Source organism: Temnothorax americanus, unplaced genomic scaffold (genome assembly GCF_048541705.1).
Source record: "Temnothorax americanus isolate GAGA-0224 unplaced genomic scaffold, ASM4854170v1 Scaffold7, whole genome shotgun sequence".
Classification (NCBI taxonomy): domain Eukaryota; kingdom Metazoa; phylum Arthropoda; class Insecta; order Hymenoptera; family Formicidae; genus Temnothorax; species Temnothorax americanus.
The window spans coordinates 6,957,347-6,982,043 of record NW_027509792.1 but is presented as its reverse complement, the minus strand read 5'-3'; the positions used below and the strand labels follow the sequence as shown (position 1 = coordinate 6,982,043).

The 24,697-nt window shown below is 33.2% G+C and overlaps 2 protein-coding genes across 2 annotated transcripts in view; both read right to left on the bottom strand.

Moving 5' to 3' along the window:
* LOC143905946 (insulin-degrading enzyme-like) overlaps positions 1-24,697 on the bottom strand; it is a 48,117-nt gene that overhangs the window by 20,419 nt on the left and 3,001 nt on the right. The gene's annotated exons all lie outside the window — the stretch shown is intronic.
* Positions 1,328-24,697, bottom strand: LOC143905947 (insulin-degrading enzyme-like). Its single transcript, XM_077421634.1, has 8 exons — positions 18,241-24,697; positions 17,512-17,624; positions 16,951-17,089; positions 16,657-16,761; positions 16,472-16,586; positions 7,230-7,531; positions 6,841-7,053; positions 1,328-3,803 (listed from the first exon to the last, which is right to left on the bottom strand). Exons 1-8 carry the CDS (start codon positions 18,535-18,537, stop codon positions 3,768-3,770), a joined length of 1,320 nt encoding a protein of 439 aa, XP_077277760.1. The 5' UTR covers positions 18,538-24,697; the 3' UTR covers positions 1,328-3,767.

The following is a 24,697-nucleotide window of genomic DNA, read 5'->3' as shown; positions in this document are numbered from 1 at the left end:
TTTTTGCAGACAAACTTTAGTAGTAGGTATGTTCTTTGGGCAAAAATAAGAAAAAAATGTTATATAAACATTATGTCATAAAATTCTTTTTTACAAAGTTATAGCAAAAATATGAAATATATATGTAAGAAACAATTTAACTTAAGTTTGCATCTTAAAATGCCGCCTGCCCATACCAATACAAGATCCATTTAACTGTACCCACATGTGTTGGCGAGATACTAAAGGTATATCTTTGAAACCAATCGTTAAATCGTTGCTGAGAAAGTTAAAATAAAGAATGTGCATTTAATCGTTTTGACAAGAAATAGAGATCAATTAGCATATCGTTGCATATGCCCATCCATATATTACAGTTGAATTTTAACGACAAAGTCATTAAAGAGTTGTTTCTCGAACAGCATATGGATTTTCGTGACCATGGTTGTTACAAAAATTCAAAATCTCGCCTCTTGTGAATGTAGTTCTCTATTATGTCAAGGTCAAGATCGCAGGAGATTCTTCTTTAAACTAAATAATTACCACCTCATCTAACGGCGTAACATTTATGTACGGGGCGTGTCACTTCTTCCATACAAAATTTTAATTTTTGCTGTAATTTTGTAATAAAGCATTGTAGGATCTACGTTTATATTACATTTTTTCTTATATTTCTGCTCATAGAACATTCTATTAAAGTTTGTTTAAAAAAAATTTGGGACTTGTATGATAATGGCAATTATGCAGAGATAAGGACCACCTTTTTTATTTCAATAATTTTGAGATATATTATTAAGGTCATTAGCTTCATCAATCTTTAAAAGGTTTTAACTAACAATGTTTATTAAAAATTTATTAACAACACAAATTTATGAGTAGAACGTAATTTTCTTGTTAATAACTTTTTGATGAACAATGACCCCCCCCCCCATCGACTAAAACTTTTTAAATATACATTATACTTGCTGGTCACTCGTTATTTCGTTAATAAGCTGATGACTTTGATACTATATTTTAAAATTGATGAAATCGGAAAGAGTCCCTATCTTTCTGTATAATTACCATAATTATATATTTATATAAAAGAATTAAGATAAAATATTCGTATAAACTGTATAAAGTATAAAGCCAAAGAGAAAATGTATTATATTACCAAACCATATAGTGTTAAGGGCATCATCTTTGAATGGATATTCAGAATACACAGGAAGTTTAACTTTCCTGTTTTCTACATTACGAAAGCGTTCTACTACCATATTTTCGAGAACATCTAAATTATCTAAACAAAAAATTTATTTGCATATGTAACATACATACGGTACATAAATATGTAACAAAAAATTATTATATTTGTTTATGGCAAAAGATATATTTTTTTCAAAAAGAAAAATGTTATTGGAAATATATTTTACTTTGTGTTACAATTAGTTTTTTTACATTTTGATCGAACTTTTTTTAATCTTTTGAGGCCACACGGAGTGACGGCCACCCCGACCAAACTTCAGGGCCCGATATGTTTAATTCTTGATTTTTATCTTAGTTACTCTTTTTGATATATTTATGTAATATTTGTTAATAAAAATGTTTTAGTTTACTTTTAATTAAAAGTACATAAATTAAAATGTGAAAATACGCGTTTGCTTTATTTGCCCAAAATTTCAATTTCGATCCTCCAAGTAATTGTTTTTTAAGGGGAACGCCCATATAAAACATATTTTTTTCTTTAAAAAATAACACATTTTACATAATTTTTTAAATCAGCGCTACTTAATATCGAATCTTAAAAAAATACGAATTTTTAAATTAAAAAAGTCAATTTTGCCAAATTTTTCTTTTTTGATTTTTTAATAAAAAATTGGGAGCACATTTCGGGTTTTGCATCATAAATATTTTTTGAACAATACCCTTAAGATGTTTCATGAATTTTTACACATTTTTGCACATTAATTGGAATTATGAGACTTTGAATCTGTCTGAAGGGCAACCACCCCAAGATGGCCGGGGCGTATTAAAAAGAGAGGTGTGGCCTCGCGAAGGGTTAAAAATATTGATTATAATAATAATAATATACTGGTTAAAACAAATTTAAAAAACAATTAAAATTTTATGTAGCAATTTTATGAAGACCAATATTTTTACATATCTTCCTTATTTATGTATGTAGTAATAAGATTCTATCTTGAAGATTCTATCTTGAAGATAAGATAATATAATGTTTAATACAATAACTGATAATAAAATGTGCATTATCTCATTAATTATAAAAATTTTATTTATTATCATTTAGTAGGGGAGAGTCTCCGAATGCGTACCGGTCGCTTAAATCGTATCTTATCAATATTTTATTATATTATTACTTAATATAAGCAACATTTAGTAACAAAAATGTGAAATAAATGAGAAATAAGTAATGTAGACAAAAATTTAACATGACATTCAGAGTACAGATTACATCTTGTTTTGTGCGTGCTAACAACATTTAAAAATTTTACATACAACTGACGTAAATTTTTTATCAATTTATATAGCTAATAATAATGTAATCATACAATTTTATTATCAATTTTTACATTTTTATAAAAAAAGGTTAACGTCTTTTGCATATGTATATTTGCAATTATTATAATGATTAAATAAATATTTTTATAAACTACCAAATTTCCTAAATTGTGCCAAAAAAATTTTCTATATATCGTGCCGGTACAATCTAGGAATTTGTGCTGTATACTCATGCGCACGGATCGCTACGTTACGTGACATAATTTAAATTATGTTAACACGACAGTGACGTCCTTATCTTTTCATTATTGTGATTTATTAATTATTAAGTATTTAATCCTTTATTGATAAATTATTAGTAAAATAGGTATAAGTTAATTAATATCTCTTATATTATATGTTATATATATATGGTAATAATAATAAAAAAAAATAAGGTATAAATTTTTTTATTAGTCTTATATTTTTTATTATTTTTATTTATAAATTTGATACTTTCAAGGAGAATATGAAATAAAAGACCCACAGGTACGATTTAGGCGACCGGTTGCCTAAATCTTACCTTTTGGAGCATGTTACGAAAAGACTTAAAACAAATTAATTTGTTATTGAAAACATATGATAATAGGTGTCTGAAACATCAAGCTATAATTTCTGACTTTTGTTTGCGTACAAATCACTATCAAATGGAAAATATAATAAAAAATAACTTAAATAGTACGCATTTTGGCACACAACTGTCCTTTACTTATCCCAAAATTAAAATATTCTTGTATATAACAGTGTAAAAAGCATTTATGTTTTATATATTATTGCCATACCTGTACTAAGAATACACAGCGACATAATTTTTGCAGAATAATAATTCTCACATAAAACTTCTCTAGTTTAGTTCTATAACGTTAATTCCCAATTTCTTCGGTGTTTCGTCTAACGTCTCTTTATTGCCCATGCCGAATTTTGAATACGGATGATCCGATTTTATAGATAATTTCTCCAGTACTATTAATTCGGTTTCCATTAAAAACAACTTTTTGTTGTATTCTGAATGTATATTGATTATCTCTTTCTCTATCAAATCCTTGTTAAAGAGAGGCGCTATGAAAAACTCCATAAATCGATCTAAACCTCCTTCCAACTTATCCGGAGTTGCAGTGAAATAATAATTAGTGGAGTTTAAGCTTGTCGATGCATTTTGCTGACCGTTAGACTGCGACACGTACATATCGTAATCATCTTGTGCACGATATTTCTTCGTTCCCAGGTAAACATATGCTCGCAAAGGTGCGCTAATCCAGGTAGAGTATAGAGATCGCAATTGTAGCCTGTAACATATTTTATCTATAGTTAAATAATTTCTGAAATTGATAATATAGAACATTAATTGACCTTTTTGGTACGGAGAGTGACTATAGTCACTGTCCATTATACTGCTCGTTGCAGCCGAGCAGTGACTATATAGTCACTGTCCACATGCTGCTCACTGCGGCTGAGCAACTTAAAATGTTAATTTGAAATGTTTCTGTTAATACATTTTTTAAATTGTTCTTGTTATTGAATTTTATTACATATAATAATTGAAGGCGTTGAACATTAAGTGCCTCTCGGCCGAATCACGTATATCGGCGGATCGACGCTTCAACCACTGGAGTACCGTTCGCGTCCCGGTCGTACCGGAAGGGTTAACAGAAACATATTAATGTTTCATCATATATATACACATGTATATATATGCGAAATCACAAAATATAACTAAATCTATCGACAAGAAAATGTAAACAATATTAATAATGTAGAATGACTCAGAAGAAGGAGAATACATAAACTGCACATCAAAACTTTGAATTTATAGGTATACAGCATATAATGTTATTAAGTAAATTACAGATCAAATTACAAAGACCAAAGTTAATACATTAAAGTTATATATTAAATACTCGTATATTACGTATATTAGACTAATGAAATTGTTATTTATCCTTTGACGATATATTCTTTTGTGACAATTTATAATTTATGCACAGTATGATTTCATAAGAAAGTTCATATAAGTAAGTATTGCTAGAAACATCAAGTTAATAGATAAAAAATACAGAAATAATATTATACATATAATTACCAATAATAACGTTCATTGCAGCAGTACTGATGTTAGTTGATGGATTGCTTATTAAAAATTTTTTATTTTATTAGAGAGTACTAAGCCTCTGTACAATTTATCATCATTATCTGCATGTTTTATGTTATCGAATTGCTCGTCTACATAACTATGAATCGACATGGTGGTTACCAGTGCCGCAGACTCGAAAATATTATTTCTAAACGTGAAAAAAATATAAATAAAGAGTTGAAGCATGTATGAAATTGTCAATCCAGTATACAATGTACAATGCCGAAAAACATTGTAACTGAAACAAAATTATAACTTTTTAAGATTTATTTGCACAATAGACTTTGTACGCGAGCAAAGGAAGAAAAAGAAGACCGACGAAATTCAATGCGGAAATTATAGATTATAATTGTCTACAAATTGTACTGGCACAGTCTTAAAATAAATGTTTATTTACAGAATATGTACAAGTTCATTCTGCAGTGACGCGCTAATTCTGAATGAGAACGGGAGAACTTATCAAGAATGAGGTTGGATAGTTATTAATTTTTAATAGAATATTAATCAGACATATTTGTTCCCGGTTTCTCAAACAATACTTGAAATGTAAATTGTAAATTTGGATAACTCAAGAAAGAGATTAATGATGGCACATATAATTATGCAATAGATTAAATTTAAATACAAAGAAATAATATTTTGCACTAATTACATGCTGTACTGAAATACAGTTCTGTTTGAAAATACAGAAATAGATAAGATATGTAACATATAATACAGAAACAAGAAGGTTGACAGCTTAAACTCTTGTCTAGCAAGTCCGGTTTCGACAGTATAGTTTTCAAACGCATGTATTTTTAATAAAATCACCTGCGTCAGATTGTGCTCTGTATTCCTTCCTCTCTTTTCCCTTTTTTCTTTCCCTCCTCCTCTCTATTTCGATTAGTGTAGAACTTTGACAGCCCTAACTGGAGGATGATAATTCACTTTTTTTACACGAGAATCGATTGCGTAGCCTTATTATGGCTAGCGATTTTTATATCGTGCACATTTTTTATTTTGTATAAGAATATATAGAATACCTTCACATATAGAATGACAATTTAAATCCGATAATAGTGTAATGTATAATTAATAAAGAGAGGTATTATATAATCGTATACATACGTTAATAACTTATGTATTTGTTCAAATATGAGGGACGTAGCACAATTTTATTACATTTTTGAGGATTGTATTTTCTCTGGCTATCGCAAATGTAAATAAAGTTATTAATAAGGTTATTTGATATCGCAAAATGTCTTTATTGCGCAATTTAAGAGTTATATGACATCAAATGGTTAAATTATAACATTTCATAGAAACATAATAGATTCGAAAATATTAATACAACGAAGATAAAATAAAGATAATGATATAACGAACGATGACATAGTTTACAAAAATGACTTTCTGCATGTATCACGCGGTATTTAATAATATGTTTAAATTATACATTATTATTTACTTATCTAATATAGAATGGTTTCAGTTTCATAGAAAGCAGATAATTATTTTACTGTTTTATGCGTGAACAAGATTTGATACAGAAAAATATCGTAATACTAAAAGAGAGAGAAAGAAAGCGAAAGAATTAAAAGCTAGCTTCTCTTTGAAGAAATAACGAAATACATATGATAACAAACCAAAACTATTATTGTATCATTTCTTCTTACATCTTAGAAGAGAATCTTACCCTTTCTCACCAAATTTTTGTCGATCGCGCAGTTCTAGGGGTTCTAGTAAAGGATATAAACTTTGACTTAGCTTAAATGACAATATATCGCTAAATTCCTTTTTCTTCATACCTCGGTCGAAAGTACGTACTTTCGTCCCTAATAGCAGGGACGAAAGTTTAACATTTACTCCCTGTGAAAAGTACACGCGCGCTCTCTATAACTTTAAACCTTAACGCCCTTTAACCTTAAAAATAGTCATCAATATTGTTCTGTCAATATGTCATCTGATGAATCCGTAGACGAAAAAGAAGTTATACGAAATTTCGATGCAGAAGCGCGATTGATAATAAATACAGATACGTTGCCAAAGAAGTCTGTTGATCGATACAATCTTGTTTACGACACGTATAAAAAGTGGCAGATAGAACACAAAACTTATATAAAAAGATTTATATTTTCCATTTGTTTTTCTTTATAAAATCTTGTCTTTTTAGTTGAATGATATAGCCCGCATATATAAAAATAAGTAAATACCTCAAAGAAGTCCCTTAAATCTTGCTGTGTTATTGCATCTAAGTTCTGTAGTTCAATATCTACTCGATTGAAATAATATTCTTGGCTTTCAATTTCTGTCCAATATAAAGAGCCTTGACTAGATATCGTGTTGGGTGACGTGGGCGTGAAAAGTGCTCTTAGACCTTCTTTTAGCTTTTTAAATTCTTCTCTTGGCATATTAGATATGTGATCCTGAAATGTTGTTACAGTGAGATTAATAAATATTTTAATAGGGACATACTCTAATTACTACGCGTCACATTAATATAATTGGAATAATATATTTTTTAATATGATCATAATATCAGAATATTGTGTGAGAAATTTAAAGAAAGGCATGTTGTTGTATAATATCTTATTATACTTACAAGCATAGTCTTCATACATTTGTCGATTCGTTCTTCGACATTATTCGGGTTATGGTTTTCGGCATTTTGTACAGCGACGGTAAAATATTGCGTTCCGTTTATCGTTGTACATATATCACTAAATGATGTATAGGCTAAAGACTCATCGATCCTGAAGATTTTGAAAATCTGATGACCAATAATTTGCTTTAAGAGCAGTAAAAGCACATTTGACTTCGGCGATCGTAGACCAGTTGCGTAGTACACTATGGTACTAGGTAGCTCGAAATTTTCACTTACTTTTTCAAAAAGAACGTGGCAACCTACAATAAATTATACGTCAATACACAACATTTTATGTTAGATCAGAACGAAAATCGCATTCGCCTTGCGCAGCAGGTTAATTTATGTGAGAAAGGATCAAGGCCGATAGTATAGTAACAGATTTATTAGTTACAATATATCACGCGGTATCGAGACGGACACACACAACACGCGCGCTCGTACATGAAGAAGACTCAATGCTGCCAATGACAAAATAAAAAAGTTTTTAGAATCGCGAAGCTAGCGCGTCTCGCCGCCAACACAAGAAAAAGAACTAGTCACGCTTTCCGCCTTACCGACACGAAAACTAATGCTTCAATACTACCGCCGTTTGAGTGTCTGTTTGAATTGGTACTACATTTATCATATCGCATAATTTCCTGTGTCGATCTCTTGGAAGCGCTTTAGTGAATACATCTGCACGCTGTAACTCGGATGAAATATACTCTATCACCACATCGTTGTTCTCATGTTTTTCTCGAATGTAGTGATAGCGTATATCAATGTGCTTTGTACGCTTGTGAAATGCAGGATTTTTCACCAATCGTATTGCACTCTGATTGTCTACATATATAGTTGTTCCATTTTCGCAGGTACAACCGATATCTTTTAATAATTTACGCAGCCAAATGGCTTCTTTGGTAGCTGTCGCTGCTGCGACGTATTCGGATTCGGTTGTGCTAAGCACAACTAGCTTTTGTCCCCAAGCAGCATTTTTCGGTTAACTTTCCGACTAAGGACTACTTTTCTACTAATCACAACGTTGTAAGCGGTTCAAGAAAGTTATAAAATGTAACGTATAATTACTAACGTTTTTTGGACGTTGTCTAAACGTTAAAATTACGACGTGCTTTTTTTATCACTTTCCCAACGTCAAATTCGAAACAGTTTAAGTCCTATTACCCGACGTTAAGATATTTAACGTTCGCCTGACGTTATACTCTTCACTACACTTTTCGAGCGACTTCAATACGTAATTCCCAACGTAAACCAACGTTTTGTTATCAAACGTTGTAAAACGCTAACGTTGTAAAACGTCGCCTGTGGTCATTTCTGACTGACGTTAAGAAATCGCGAGAAATGGTAACAAATTCTGCCTAAATGAATGTACAGCAGATTACTGCTGCATCAAGCGGGCATCGTCGACGGCAATTCGCGGCGTCGTGCGTGAGCTACGAGGACTATGCGACGAATGTTGACGATCCACGGCCGAACCGGTCTATCTCATCTCACGCGGTTATCGTCGCGTCGTCGGGAAACAACGCGCGCGCGCCGCGCGATTCACAGCTCGAGAGCGCGTTCGCTCGGCTGCACGGCTGCCATAACCATGCTCTAGATCACCATATAGATGGTATTGCATAGGTCGGATTTGGTTAAGATATACGACTCATTCGCAAATCTAGTATAGAATTTTTAACTAATTGATACTTTATCGACATGTTAAGTCAGTTTGGCGACCTTGTTAAGACTTTTAGTCAATATAGGTACAATTTTGCCTACAGTGGTATACTACTTAGTTTGGAGAAGTCTGAAAAAGTTAATTATTTTATACGAGAAGACAAATTTTAGTAGAATTTATCGCACCTTTTACTACGTAAAGTTTGATATAGTGTGGAACGCTGACTTCGCCATTTTCATTCCTCAAAGACGAAGGCAAATAATCCGCCATTTTCCAGTATATTTAGATTTATATTTTTTAACGCACTTTATTAACAATTTAAAGCATTTATATAATATCTGTTGTTAAGGTTTTGACAACATATTTATCTTAAAAGTAATTTTGATGAAAAAAATGGAAAATTTTAGTTATTTATTAGAATATTTAGTAAATTGGAATATTTTAGAAAGGATTCGTCTAATTTCGACTTATCATTTCCACATTTATCAATAAAGTGAGTTTTGTTACACAATTTCAGTGCTGGGTTCGTGTATTTATGGCAAAATTACAATAATATCAAAGACTGCGCAAACTATATTTTTCCTATAAAGCCATTTTATTTGTGCCAAATTGATAAGTACGTATTATGATACATTTATTACACCAATGCCGTCATATGGTTTGAATGGAAGCACGAAAACTACACCTAAAATGTACGTTGTGAAAAAATAACCTCAGGTCTAGCAGAGTGTACAAAATCAAAGTTTACATACCAACGTTAAAACTGGTGGAAAAAATTTAACCTTAATTTAACTTATATAAGTCGGATTCCAACGTTGGTACAACCTAAATTTGATTCCCCAAATTAGTGCAAAAGAGGGTTGAAACGACGTAGCGAAAACGTTGGATACCAACGTTAAGTGTGTTTATCTTAACGTCGGGCGGACGTCAAAATGCTGCTTGGGATCTCTGCGAGGACCAAGATACTGGGCCGTTTGCCAAGAAAAAAATATATCCTGTATTTGATCTTCGCGTTTCTATATCGCTCGCGTAATCCGCGTCGGAGAATCCGATCAACTCTTTCTCGCTACCGCCGCTTTCATATTCTAACCCGTAGTCGATAGTACCTTTTAAATACGCGAAGATACGCTTGACTGCTTTCCAGTGCTCAACACTGTGATTGTTTAGGAATTTGCTTACAGAGTTGACTGCAAAGGCTATGTCTGGACGAGACACAGCTACAAGGAAAACTAGTGACCCTACTGCCTCTCGATATGGCACTGTATTCGACTTTTCATTTGTTTCTTCTACAGGGTACAGAATTACATGTGGATCGGCCGGTACGCTTACCGGTTTTGCATCGCGCTTTCCGAATTTTTCGATTATTCTTTCGATATACATTCTTTGGTGAACAAATAGCTTTTTATTATACCTATCGCGTTCGATTTGCATCCCTACAAAAGAACTTGAATCACCGATCTTAATTTTAAACGCTTCACTTAAATGTTTGGCTACAATGTTCAATGTTGACTTAGACTTAGCCGCGACTAGACCATCGTCCACAAACAAGGCTAAGTACACTGTTTCACCATTGATTTGCCCGACAAAGATACACTGGTCTGCTTCACTACACTTGAAATTGTACTTGATCAGAAATTGTAGAAATTTCTTGTTCCAGCACCTTGGTGCCTGTTTAAGACCATACAGAGACTTGAGCAGTTTGCACACAACACTTTCCACTGTAGCCTCTACAATCTTGAGCCCCTCTGGAATCTCCATGAAGATATCCTCCTCGAACTCACCGTACAAGAAGGCCGTCTGCACATCGAATTGGAGTAATTCGAGATCCTTCTCGGTTACAGTTGCCAGAAGCACTCGAAGTGAGTCGTATCGCACGACAGGTGCAAATGTCTCGGTGTAGTCGAGCCCTGGTTGTTGCATGAAGCCACGAGCACACAGTCTTGCCTTGAACCTCTGAGTCTTCTTTTTGGGATCATATTTTATTTTGAAGACCCACTTGGAATCGATGGTCTTCATTTCAGATGTTCTCAGCACAATTGACCATGTGTTGTTTATCTCGTGCGCTTGCAGTTCTTCCTTGATGGCACGCTCCCACTGTGCAGCGTCGCTGCCCCGTGTTGCTTCTTCGTATGTAGTTGGCGTTGCGAATTCGGCCACATCAGCTTCATATCTGGTTGGACGATGTATTGTTGCTCGATCTCTCAGAATTCGTCCTTGAGATTGTGGACGTTGTGCCACGTTTTCCTCGTCTCGATTCTCATTGCCGACCTCTTGTTCATTCGGATTTTCTCGTTGACAAACTATTGGTTCGACTTCTTGCCTGGGCTCTTTGTCTTCTGGTTTTGGGAGCACTATGGTTTCGTTCGACGATTCCTCTTCTTCGTCTTTTTCCACTTTCCCGACTCTCTCGTGAAAAGTCGCATCTCGCGTAACGTTCACTTGCTTTGTTACCGGATTGTATACTCGATAGTTTGTAGAATCGTTTTCGTAGCCGACCAGGATCATTTTTTGTCCTCGAAGATCAAGTTTCTTTGTAAATTGTTTTGGTGTATGAACAAATGCGACGGATCCAAAAATTCTGAGGTGATTCATCTCCGGTTTCTTCCCGGTCCACATCTCGTAGGGTGTTGCATTGCCACCTGATGACACTGTTCGGTTCAACACATAGACTGCGGTGTTGACCGCTTCCGCCCACAAACTCAGTGGAAGAGACTTCGCATGGATCATCGTTCGGGCGCTTTCAACAATCGTTCGATTGTCTCTTTCAGCTTTACCATTTTGCTGTGGTGTATAAGGGGCGGTGTTCTCCTTCTTTATACCTCAAGAATTGAGGTATTCGTTCATCTGTTGATTGCAGAATTCGAGGCCGTTGTCGGATCTCAAGATTTTCATTGGGCGTCCAAACTTGTTTGTCACTCTCTTCTCGAAAATCTTGAACTTCTGGAACACATCTGATTTGTGTCTTAGGAAATACACATGTCGGTACCCGGTTGCGTCGTCCTTAAATGTTAGAAAGTATTTTGCTCCTCCCGGTGATTCAACGGACATCGGGCCACACACGTCAGTGTGCATAACCTCACCAGGTTTGGTTGACACTTTTTCACGTTTCTTGAACGGCAAACGGTGCGCCTTCCCGAGATGACACATTTCACACACGAAGTCACTTGAGTCTTTTAATGATATTCCGTGGATGAGCTCAAGATACGAGCTCACGTATCGCACGTTTATCCACATGGCCAAGTCTCTCGTGCCACACGCGTAGATTATGTTCTGATAGATTTGCCTCTTCAGCACGAGATTTCAAAACGCGGAAGAGCATCCTGTAGATATCATTGTCTTGCCTCACGCCCAATGAAACCACTTCCTTTCCACGCACTACAGTCACGTAGTTGTCCTTAAAGTTTACCTCGAAGCCTTTCTTCGTACAGGCACCCACGGAAAACAAGTTTTTCTTTAAGTCGGGAACATAAAGCACGTTGTCAATTTTAGCATCACACCATAAACCGTCAATTAGTCTCTGAATGTGCACTGTGCCTTCGCCAGTAATGATGCATTCTTCGCCGTCACCGAGAACCACTGATCCTCCGTTTTTGATTGGTCGGTAATCGATGAGCCAGTCGAGTCGATGTGTCATGTGCCTCGATGCGCCGCTGTCGGTAAGCCAGACTTCTCTTTGATTGACTGCAAGCAGCTCTTGCAGTTGACTGTTGCTCGGCAGTCCGGGCTTGCTCGACTCTCGCTTGTCGCACTGCACTTTTTCGACGACAAACGCGCAGTCACGTGACTGTTCATCATCGCCATTTTTCGCGCCTTTTTTATTCGAGCACTCATACGCGTAATGTCCCATTTCGTGGCACTTGTAGCATTTTATGTCCTTCTTAGCTTTCTTTGATTTCCCTTTCTTCTTTCTGTGATCTTTGACATCTTTCTTCGACGCAGCGAATGCACTCGCCCCGTCCTCGTTGTCGGCACTTAATCTAGCTTCTTCACGAAGCAGTCTTTCTTCAAGATTGTTTAGAGTCTGACGATCCGGATCGACGCTATCCCACGCGGTTTGAAGTGTACTGTACTTAGGTGGCAAGCTGCCCAAGATCTTGGCAATCACTGTTAGTTCTGACACTCGTTCACCAACATCTTCGAGTTGCGCGGCCATGTTCCGAATTCTCGCGATATGATGGACAACCGAATCACTCGATGCCATCCGATATTCATGGAACTTCTGTAGCATTAGAAGTTTGTTTGTGGCAGATTTTTGCTCATGAATCCGACACAAGTTGTCCCACATGTCTTTCGCCGTTTCACACACTAGTAACGGCTCGAGTTGAGCGTGTTCGAGTGCCGACGATATTAGGAACATCGCCTTAGCATTATCGCGATTCCATGTTTTCGCCGCGGCCGTTGTCCGATCCTCCGGCTTTACTCGCGAGCCACGGATGATATCGTCGATATCGTTTGCGACGAGTAGTGAGTTCATTTGAAATTTCCAACTTTGGAAATTCGTTCCATTGAACTTCTGTACACTCTTGGCTAAGATGTCCTGAGACATGATGCGAATCACACGCGCCCGTCTTCTTCACGAAAGTTCGACCGTATAATGGCTACCGTCCGCGATTCGCGTTCACTGCCTCGACTTTTTTTTTTCACATACGCGGTATACGTAACCTGGGCCCATAACCTGTTAGATCAGAACGAAAATCGCATTCGCCTTGCGCAGCAGGTTAATTTATGTGAGAAAGGATCAAGGCCGATAGTATAGTAACAGATTTATTAGTTACAATATATCACGCGGTATCGAGACGGACACACACAACACGCGCGCTCGTACATGAAGAAGACTCAATGCTGCCAATGACAAAATAAAAAAGTTTTTAGAATCGCGAAGCTAGCGCGTCTCGCCGCCAACACAAGAAAAAGAACTAGTCACGCTTTCCGCCTTACCGACACGAAAACTAATGCTTCAATATTTTACGTACTATGTCATATAAAAAATATTAATTCACTAAAAAGCTAATGTTAAATTTCTGAAACAAATTGTAATTCTGATAAAATAACATTAATAATAAATATTTTTTTTATCGAGGGATCTCTCTGCTGTGCACTGCATACAAGTTATATGCGGAAATACTAAAGAACAGATTGGAGGAAACAATGGAGAAGAAAGGAATGATACCTGACAGCCAAGCCGGCTTTAGGAAAAGGAGGTTTACGATGGACAACATATTTATCTTGAACCATATTGCGCAAAGGGAGAGGGAGAAAGGCATGGCAATTGGGAAAGACAAGATTTTCGCAATATTTGTGGATCTAAAGGCAGCATTCGACAACGTAAACAAAGGAATGCTATGGATGATAATGGAAGAGAAAGGAGTGGAACGCAGTTTAATAAACAAGATAAAAGAAAGAGACGCAAGGATGGGTTCACAAAGTGCTTCAAGACGAAGAAAGGGGTAAGGCAGGGCTGTGTGATGAGTCCCGCCCTGTTCAATATATACATTGCGGACATTGATAAAGTTTTAGAAAAGCGTGGCATAGGAGGGGTAGAGCTAGGAGGAGTGAGAGTGTGGTCATTAGCATACGCGGATGATATGGTTTTGGTAGCGAAGAATAGAGAGGCTTTACTAGATATAATGAGCATGTTAAAAAGATTTTTAAAAGAAAGGAAACTAGAATTAAGTACAGAAAAAACTAAAGTGTTGGTATTTAATAGTAAAGATAAAAAAGGCAGGAAGACATGGAAATGGGACGATAAAGTAATAGAGGAAGTAGAAATGTTCAAATATCTGGGATTCACGTTTAATAGAAAAAATAATTATGTCGATCATATAAAAGAACTGAAAAGGAAAGGAAGGATCGCTGCAAATAGGGTCTGGGGTTTAGGAGAAAGATTATGCAAAGATGATCTTAATAGGAGATGGACGCTTTTTAAGTACCTAGTGAAAAGTGTAATGGAATACGGAGCAGAGGTATGAGGGTGGAGTGAAAAAAAGGAGTTGGAAAAAGTTATGTTGGATTATGTAAGATGGGTATTTAGATTAGATTTTTGCACACCGAGATATGTAATACTAAGGAAACTAGGATTCATCATCATCATCATCAAAAATTTGTTGGGGTATAAGAGCCATGAGGTACGAGAAAAGAAGAAGAGAAAAAAAGGCGGAAGTTTAGTAAAGGCATGTTGAGATGAAAAGGACATAATGGATAAAAATAAAAAGGATTTATATAATTTGGAACAAGAAAGATTTTATAATAATAATGGTTGGAGAGCTCTGATGTAATAAAAGTTAAATAATGAAGGTAAAAATACTGAAGGCTTAGTAAGGATAAAGGAACAGGATGGGCAAATAATATACAGTAAAATAGCAGAGGCAAGGTATAATACAAGGTACAAAGAGATAGAGGCGAGAAACAAAACACCTAGTTATTTATTAAAAGCAAACTTGGATAAAATAAAAACAGGAGATGAGATTAGAGCGATGGTAAAATTAAGGTGCGGCAATTTAGAGGACACAAATAAATATTAGCTGGACGAAGAAGATACGAAGTGTAGATTCTGCAAGACAGGTAGAGATAACTTAGAGCATTATATAAGCGAGTGCTATATCACAAGTATGTGGTTTGAGAATATAGGTAGGAATAACAAAGAGATAAGTAAACATATGCGATGACAAATTTAGAATGGAAAAAGGAAAGGTGTTAAATAGATTTTGGAAAAGAAGAGAGGAATGCTATAAAAAAAAGATAGGATAAAGGAAAAGAAAAAAAAGAAAAAGATAAGTTAGGAAGGAGCGTGAGTCTACTGTAGGGACAGTAATGGAAACAGCTTTAGAGCGGTTGTAGTCCTTTGGCGTATAGCTGAAATAAAGACGTATTATGGCTGCGTTCGGGAAGCGCGCTATTAGCGCTATTGCATCATTCTATCTTTATCGCTCATCAGGTGTAAAACAAGGATAAAATAAGCAAATAGCATTAATAGCGTCTTCCCGAACGCACCCTATAATAAATTTTTTTTCTTATATTTTTAAATATTTATTTTCTATATAGATTGAAATAAATTTGTTTTTTATTTTTATTTTTTTTTCTTTATCAACATAATAATTCTAATGGCAGCAAAACCATTAGAAAAAACAATAAAATATTTATATTGAAATGTTTCATAATATAAACTAAAATTCTTTAAGCATATAAATTCCTTTAAATTATCATGAATAAGATTCGGTCATGTCGAGCTTACCATCTTCTAGTTTAAATCCACGATACAATACAAATTGCTCTTGCAACAAGGGTGCTATGAGAGGCTTTTTAGTTCGCAACATTGACTCAATTAGTTCACCTATATCTCTAGCTTCATTTTTAGTCACGTTACCATATATTAAGCACTCTACATGCATTTTGCTGAATAACTTTTGTATAAAAAGCTCGAATCTTTTGGCATTAAGTGCTTCAGTCGATGTTTCAGGCGATTGAAGGACTAAAACCAATTTTGAAGAAACAAAAAAAAATGATTTTAAACAGAAAAATATTAATATTTTTTTACACTTACGAGTCATAGATTTTTGTAATTTATCGTTAGACCAATGTCGTTCTGACAACAGCATTTCAAGGTAATGGTTTGTGTTAGAATACATATCATCACTGAATATTCTGTATTTGTTTTTCTGTAAGCCATTCCAGATAAATTTGATGTTCAATTAAATTAATGAAATTGACTACATTAATTATACATACATATGATTTTGGAATTTTAAAGGACTCCGGATCAATGTTGATCATTAGCTCCAAGGTTTTGTTTAACAGAACATATTGCATTTCGTCGTAACCATCTATTCTTATCTACGAATAATAATAATTATTAATAAGAAATTAAATTTAAATTCTAAATAAGTAATAATTGACGTACATAAAGAAGCATACGCTTAAGCATTACTAATAATATTAACAAGTAGAATAATAATTTATTCAAATAAATTTATTTAAATAATATACAATATTTTTTATTAATGTTATTATATATATACTTACTTTTATTCCATATATCGTACTAGTAATTTCCAATTTTAAACCAGTTAATTCAGCTATATATTCATTAAGGGACTTTTGAAGTAGTCCAGCAAACATATCAGTCAACACGGAATTGAGAGGATTTGTGTAGGCGAATGGACTATATATTAACAACAACACAAACGTTATTTGTCATTATAAAAAAACATTTTCTGTCTATTACATGAGAAGAGATTATAGCACCATTTTAATTTACATTCCTCAACTAAGGAGGTATTTTGAAATAACAACATTCGGAGATATAAAAATGTACAAATTTAGATTTATTTTAGTAGTAATAACATTTCATAAATAATCAATTTATTACTTTAATTTTATTTAGCACGTATACATATATATATATATATATATTAATATACATATATGTATATTAATCTTATTATTATAATAATTAAATAAATTAATTTAAATTGCAATTTGTATAAATTGCTAGAATATCTTAAATTCTGATTTATAATCATCTCAGTATTTTATGTTTGATTAGAACAACAATGACTTTTTTTTACAACACTTATCTCATACCTAACAAAGTGGAAGATCATCGTCGCTTTCGGCACACGAAATTCATTATCTTGTTTATGCCAAACTCTTACAAACGGTGTATTCCTTACAGTTTCAGGAAACTCTTGTTTTACCTATAAAGTTTCACCTGTTAATATATGTGTAGAAGATACAAATGACATCAAAATTGGTGGTTTATTAAGGCAATGAACAACTCCGTATGCAAAAGTAAACGTGTAAAGCATTCTTTGCATTACAGTTTTCTTACTTGTATTACAGTCTCTTGACTCTACGTTAAGTAAATTAATCTTTAAATCTCAGCCTTTATTTTTATAAAGTTAATGCAGATATATATATATATATATATATATATATATATATATTATATACATATACTATATATTTTTTTTAATAGTGTACACTATGATTATTTTTATTATATAAAAAACATGCGTAAGAGAATAGAATTTATTAAACTACATTACATCTTAAGGTGCGTGTCCACCTGCGAGTAAGAACTCTCGAGAGCAAAAAGAGAGAAAGAGAAAGAGACTCTCGAGAGTATCTCTCTCTCTCTCTCTCTCTCTCTCTCTCTCTCTCTCTCTCTCTCTCTCTCTTTCTTTTTGCTCTCGAGAGTTCTTACTCTCAGGTGGAAACGCACCATTACATTTTAATCAAGATTTTGCTTATTGTTAGTATCACGATTTGGTGTTGCGGATTAATATTGCGAAAAATGATAATTTTACTTACGTTAAATTGGTTTGCCTTGATGTGAAACTTGGTGGGTAATTTCTTTTTAGGGGGCAATTTCAGTTCCGTGTCCACACTGTCCACGTTATATTTAGCGCTCTTCCAGTCATTAATTCTTTCTTTGGGTATCTTCATTTTCTTATATTTAACGCCATCCATGGTTTCATTATCTAACTCATCTGCATTGTACCATTGTGCGGCAATGTAAACTGAAATCTTTTCTGGCGTAAAAGAATTTATTATATCATCGACCAAAGCCGTTCGCAATTCAGGTGGCATCAAAATGATTTCTTTCATGGGACACTTGTGCAGCAGACGGGCTTTTTTACGTATGTCATCAGTCGACAAACGGTGTATTTCCTTATATATATTATCCGTATTTCGAATATGTATAAATTCCTATAAATGTAAAATTTCCATATAACTTCGATATTAAAGTACAAAGTGTTCAGCAAATTGCAATCCTACAATCTGCCGAGCATTCTACAAAATATTATATTATTTTTTACTTATTACATTGTAGTTCTCTTTCATCCATCCTTTATTTGTATTCTTCAGCATATCGATATGTTGGAACATTAATTTAACAATATGCAAATATTTATTAATACTTTCCTTAGTTAAAAAAAATGTAATTTTAAAAAAATTTATGTTTGTGTCCACAAGATTATATTCCGCATATAGGCCGCTACACCAATCAGCAGCTTTTAAAACCGATGATAATGAACCTTTGTATTCGTGATTAAATAAATGCTCAATGTATTTGAGAGGCTATGTTAACATAAACATAAGCTTTAATTAAAATGCGTGTAATCAATTATGCGACGAGACAGAGAAAAGGAGAAAGAAAGAAATGGAGACAGAGAGAAAATTGTGTGTATGTACATATATATAATAAAGTTTTACAATGCAACTGTATATTGTATAAGAAAGACTGGGGCACCATGAGCCACGGGGTACCACGGGTCATTGACTGTTTAGGGTAATCCAGAATATGTTTAGATTGATTCAGCTAGTATCATGTGACAGTTATTTCGTTGCTCATATTTCGTATCTAGATGGCAGTCATCAAAGTCCGTAGTCTCGGGACGTACATGACATAAATGATTTTTGTGATGCATAAATTTTTTTTTAACCATTTAGAAATGTTTTAGTATTGTTTTTGTAGTTTAACTTTTGTAACATTTCGTTATTTCTTGAATAAATAAACCTAGTTTTTGTGTGTGATTTATAGTGCATCATTGACAGATTCATGGTGCCCCGGGTATGGGGATACCTTGGGTCATTTCTCAAAAAATGTGTTTTAATATTTTTCTCAAAAACTAATCAATATTTGCCAAATACGCTAAATAAATTTTAAAATGTCCAGAGTGCTTTAATTATTTAAAAGAAAAGACAAAAAATTTTATGTTTAAAAGTACTTTTTAGAATTTGAATTTATATGGTGCCCCGGTCTTCCCTACATAATATGTATTAAGGACGTTCTCCGGTCCTTATACTAGAGAAAATCAATTTTTTTAGGATTTTCTTGAAACTGTGAATATACGTTAATTTAGGTGTGCTTTATGCGTGGTATAAATTTCAGTACCTCTTCCGGGATAAAAAATAAAGATACTGAGCCTCAAAGTTTCAACTTTTACTAATAAAAAGGTTTTCCAGGCCAAATGGTAAGAGATACGAGGTTGGCCAAAAGGACCAAAGTTGCTCCTCCTGTCGAGTTCTATAAGGAAAAAATGCCAAAACTAAAAAAAATTAAATTTAAAATTTTTTTTTTTGAAACTTTGAGGCTCAGTATCTTTATTTTTTATCCCGGGAGAGGTACTGAAATTTATACCACGCATAAAGCACACCTAAATTAACGTATATATTCACAGTTTCAAGAAAATCCTAAGAAAATCGATTTTCTGTAGTATAAGGACCGGAGAACGTCCTTAAATGAATTAATATATACAAGATGTCTCAATTTTTTGCAGACAAACTTTAGTAGCATGTTCTTTAAGCAGAAATAAAAAAAAATGTTATATAAACATTAGGTTATATAAACATTAGGTCCTAAAATGCTTTATTACAAAGTTATAGCAAAAATATGAAATATATATATGTAAGAAACAATTTAACTTAAAAGTTTGCATCATAAAGTGCCGCCTGCCCATACCAACACAAGATATTCATCCATTTAACTGTACCCAATATGTGTTCGCGAGATAGTAAAGGTATATCTTTGAAAGCAATCGTTAAATCGTTGCTGAGAAAGTTAAAAAAAAAAGAATGTGCATTTAAACGTTTTGACAAGAAATAGACTTCAAAAAGGTCAATTATAGCATATTGTTGTATATGCCCATCCATACATTACAGTTGAATTTTAACGACAGGGTCATTAAAAAGCTGTTTCTCGAACAGTACATAGGGTTGTTACAAAAATTGAAAACATTGCCTTTTGTGAATGTAGTTCTCTATTATATATATTAAGGTCAAGATCGCAGGAGATTCTCCCCTAAGCTAAATAATTACCACCTCATCTAACGGCGTAACATTTATGTACGACGTGTCACTTCTTTCATACGAAATTTTAATTTTTGCTATAACTTTGTAATAAAGCATTCTAGGACCTACGTTTATATAACATTTTTCCTTATATTTTTGTTCATAGAACATTTTATTAAAGTTTGTCTAAAAAAAACTTGGGACACTTTGTATGATAATGGTAATTATGCAGATAGGGGCCACTTTTCGATTTCAATAATTTTGAGATATATTGGTCATTAGCTTCAGCAATCTTTAATAAGGTTTTAACTAGCGATGTTTATTAAAAATTTATTAACAACACAAATTTATGAGTAGAACGTAATTTTCTGACACTAAATACATTTGAAAATAAATTTACACTTTGCTGAGGCTTATATTTTTATCTTTTTTGATCCTTATGCGCATCAGAAACGCGCATGGGCCACGCTTCGCGTGGAAAGTTGGAGACCCATGTGGAACCATTTTGCGTTAATGATATGTGTGCTACAGAGAAAATCTGAGATGTGGAGCGGGGGGCGGGGCAGAGCTTCTACTTATACATGTGTTATTTCGTTATACATATTATATTAGCAAATTATGTTTTGCATTGCTGAAAACAACTGTTACATTTTCAAAACTTTTTTGTTAATAACTTTTGGATAAACAATGACCCCCCCCATCGACTAAAACTTTTTAAATATACATTATATTTGTTGCGGTCACTCGTTACTTCGTTAATAAGCTAATGACTTTGATAATATATTTCAAAATTATTGAAATCGGAAAGTGTCTATCTTTCTATATAATTACCATAATTATATTTAAAAGAACCAAGATGAAATATTCCTATAAATTGTATAAAGCATCAAAGCCAAAGAAAAAGTATATTATATTACCATCCGGTGTTTATACGTCAGCTTTTCAGGTAAGGGAAACGAAATACGTAACTGGTTGTAATTTTTTTTCAAACTGTAGCACCATATAAAGTTCCGATCTTGGAATGGATTTTCTTTATACGTATTAAGTTTAAATTTCTTTTTTTTTTCTACATTACGAAAGCGTTCTACTACCATACTTTCGAGAACATCTAAATTATCTAAACAAAAAATTTATTTGCAGATGTAACATACATACGCTACATAAATATGTAACAAAAAATTATTATATTTGTTTATGGCAAAAAATATATTAAAAAAAAAAATGTTATTGAAAATATATTTTACTTTATGTTACAATTAGTTTTTTCACATTTTGATCGAACCTTTTTTTTAACCTTTTGAGGCCACACGAAGTGGCGGCCACCCCGACCAAACTTCAGAACCCGATATTTTTAATTTTTGATTTTTTATCTTACAATTAGTACTTTTTCTAATATATTTATGTAATATTTGTTAATAAAAATACACTTTAATTTACTTTTATTTAGGAGTACATAAATTAAAATGTGAAAATACGCGTTTGCTTTACGTACCCAAAATCTCAACTTCGATTCTTAAAGTAATTGTTTTTTGGAACGCCCGTATAAAACTTTTTTTTTCTTAAAATATCACATTTTACATAATTTTACAGATGTGTGTGTGTGTGTGTGTGTGTGTGAGCGCTACTTAATATTAAATCTTGAAAGAAAATAGAAATTTTTAAATTAAAAATGTTGTTTTGCCAATTATTTTTTTCGATTTTTTAATAAAAAATTTGGAGCACATTTCGGGTTCTGCATCATACATATTTTTGAACAACACGAATTCTTACGTGCACATTAATTGGAATTATATGAGACTTTGAATCCGTCTGAGTGGCGATTACCCCAAGATGGCTGGGGCGTATTAAAAAGAGAGGTGTGGCCCCGAAGGGTTAAAAATATTCATTATAATAATAATAATATACTGGTTAAAACGAATTTAGAAAACAATTAAAATTTTATGTAGCAATTTTATGAAGAACAATATTTCCACATGTTATTCTTATTACTTATGTATGTATGTACTGATAAGATTCTATCTTGAACATTCTCTCTTGAAGATAAAATAATACAATAATACAATAACCGATAATAAAATGTGCATTAACTCATTAATTATAAAAATTGTATTTATTATTATTTAGTAGGGGAGAGTTACCAAATGCGTACCGGTCGCTTAAATCGTATTTTATCAATATTTTATTATATTATTACTTAATATAAACAACATTTAGTAACAAAAATGTGTAATAAATGAGAAATAAGTAATATAGACAAAAATTTAACATGACATTCAGTGCACAAATTACATCTTGTTTTGTGTGTGTGTGTGTGTGTGTGTGTGTGTGTGTGTGTGCGTGCAAAAAACATTTAAAAATTTCACACACAACTGACGTAAATTTTTGATCAATTTATATAGCTAATTATAATGTAATTATACATTTTTATTATCAATTGTTACATTCTTATAAAAGAAAGTTTAGTCGAATATTTTACGTCCTTTGCATATGTATATTTGCAATTTATTATAATGATTAAATCGATATTTTTATAAAATCTACCAAGTTTTCTAAATTGTATCATAAAATTTCCTATATCGTGCCGAAACAATCTACGAAATTGTGCTGTATACTCATGGACACGCATCTCTATGTTACGTGACATAACTTAAATTATATTAACACGACAGTGACGTCTTTATCTTTTCATTATTGTGATTTATTAATTATTAAGTGCGCAATCTTTTTTGTGAAATTATTAGTAAAATAAGTAAAAGTTAGTTATTTCTTTCATGAGTTTTATATTTTTAATTATTTTTATTTATAAATTCGATACTTTTAAGGAGGATATGATTTAAAAGACCCACAGATACTATTTAGGCGACTGGTTGCCTAAATCGTACTTTTTGCAGCATGTTACGACAGTTACAAAAAGACTTATAACAAATTAATTTATTATTAGTGAAAGGCCAAACATATGATAATAAGTGTCTGAAACATCAAGCTATAATTTCTGACGTTTGTTTGCGTACAAATCATTATCAAATGGAAAATATAATAAAAAATAACTTAAGTGGTACGCATTCGGCAACTCTTTTTTATTTAATATTTCCAAAATTAAAATATTTTTATATATAACAGTGTAAAAAGCATTTATGTTCTAAATTATTGCCATACCTTTACCAAGAATACACAGCGACATAATATGTGCAGAATAATAATCGTCATAAAACTTCTTTAGTTTAGTTCTAACGTTAATTCCCGATTTCTTCGGTTTTGCGTCTAACGTCTCTTTATTGCCAATGCCGAGTTTTGAATACGGATGATCCTGTTTTATAGATAATTTCTCTAATCCCATGAATCGAAATCCATCTTTCTCTAACTTTTCCTTGTATTCTAAATCTATGATGTTTATTTCTTTCTCTATCAAAGTCTCGTCAAAGAGAGGCGCTATGAAAAACTGCGCAAATTTGTCTAAACCTTCATCCAAATTATCCGGATGTATATTGAAATAATAACTAGTAAAGTTTGAGCTTGTCTCTGCATTTCTAAAACCGCCAAACTGCGACAGGTACTTTTCGAAATCATCCGGTGCACGATATTTTTCCGAACCCCTATAGAGCATATGCTCGCAAAGGTGCGCTAATCCAGGTAGATCAACTAGATCTTTATTATAGCCTATAACATATTTTATCTCTAGATAAATAATTTTTGAAATTGACAATACGGAACATTAATTACCTCTTTCGGTACGGAGAGTGACTATAGTCACTGTCCACTATACTGCTCATGCACTGCAGTCGAGCAACTTGAAATGTTAACTTGAAAAATGCTTCTGTTAATATATTTGTTAAATTGTTCTTGTTATTGAGTTTTATTACATATAATATTTGAACGAGAATATTCGAGTACCTAGCTCTGTCGACCGAATCGCGTATATCGGCGGATCGACACTTCGACCACTGGAGGACCGTTCGCGTTCCAGTCGCTCCGT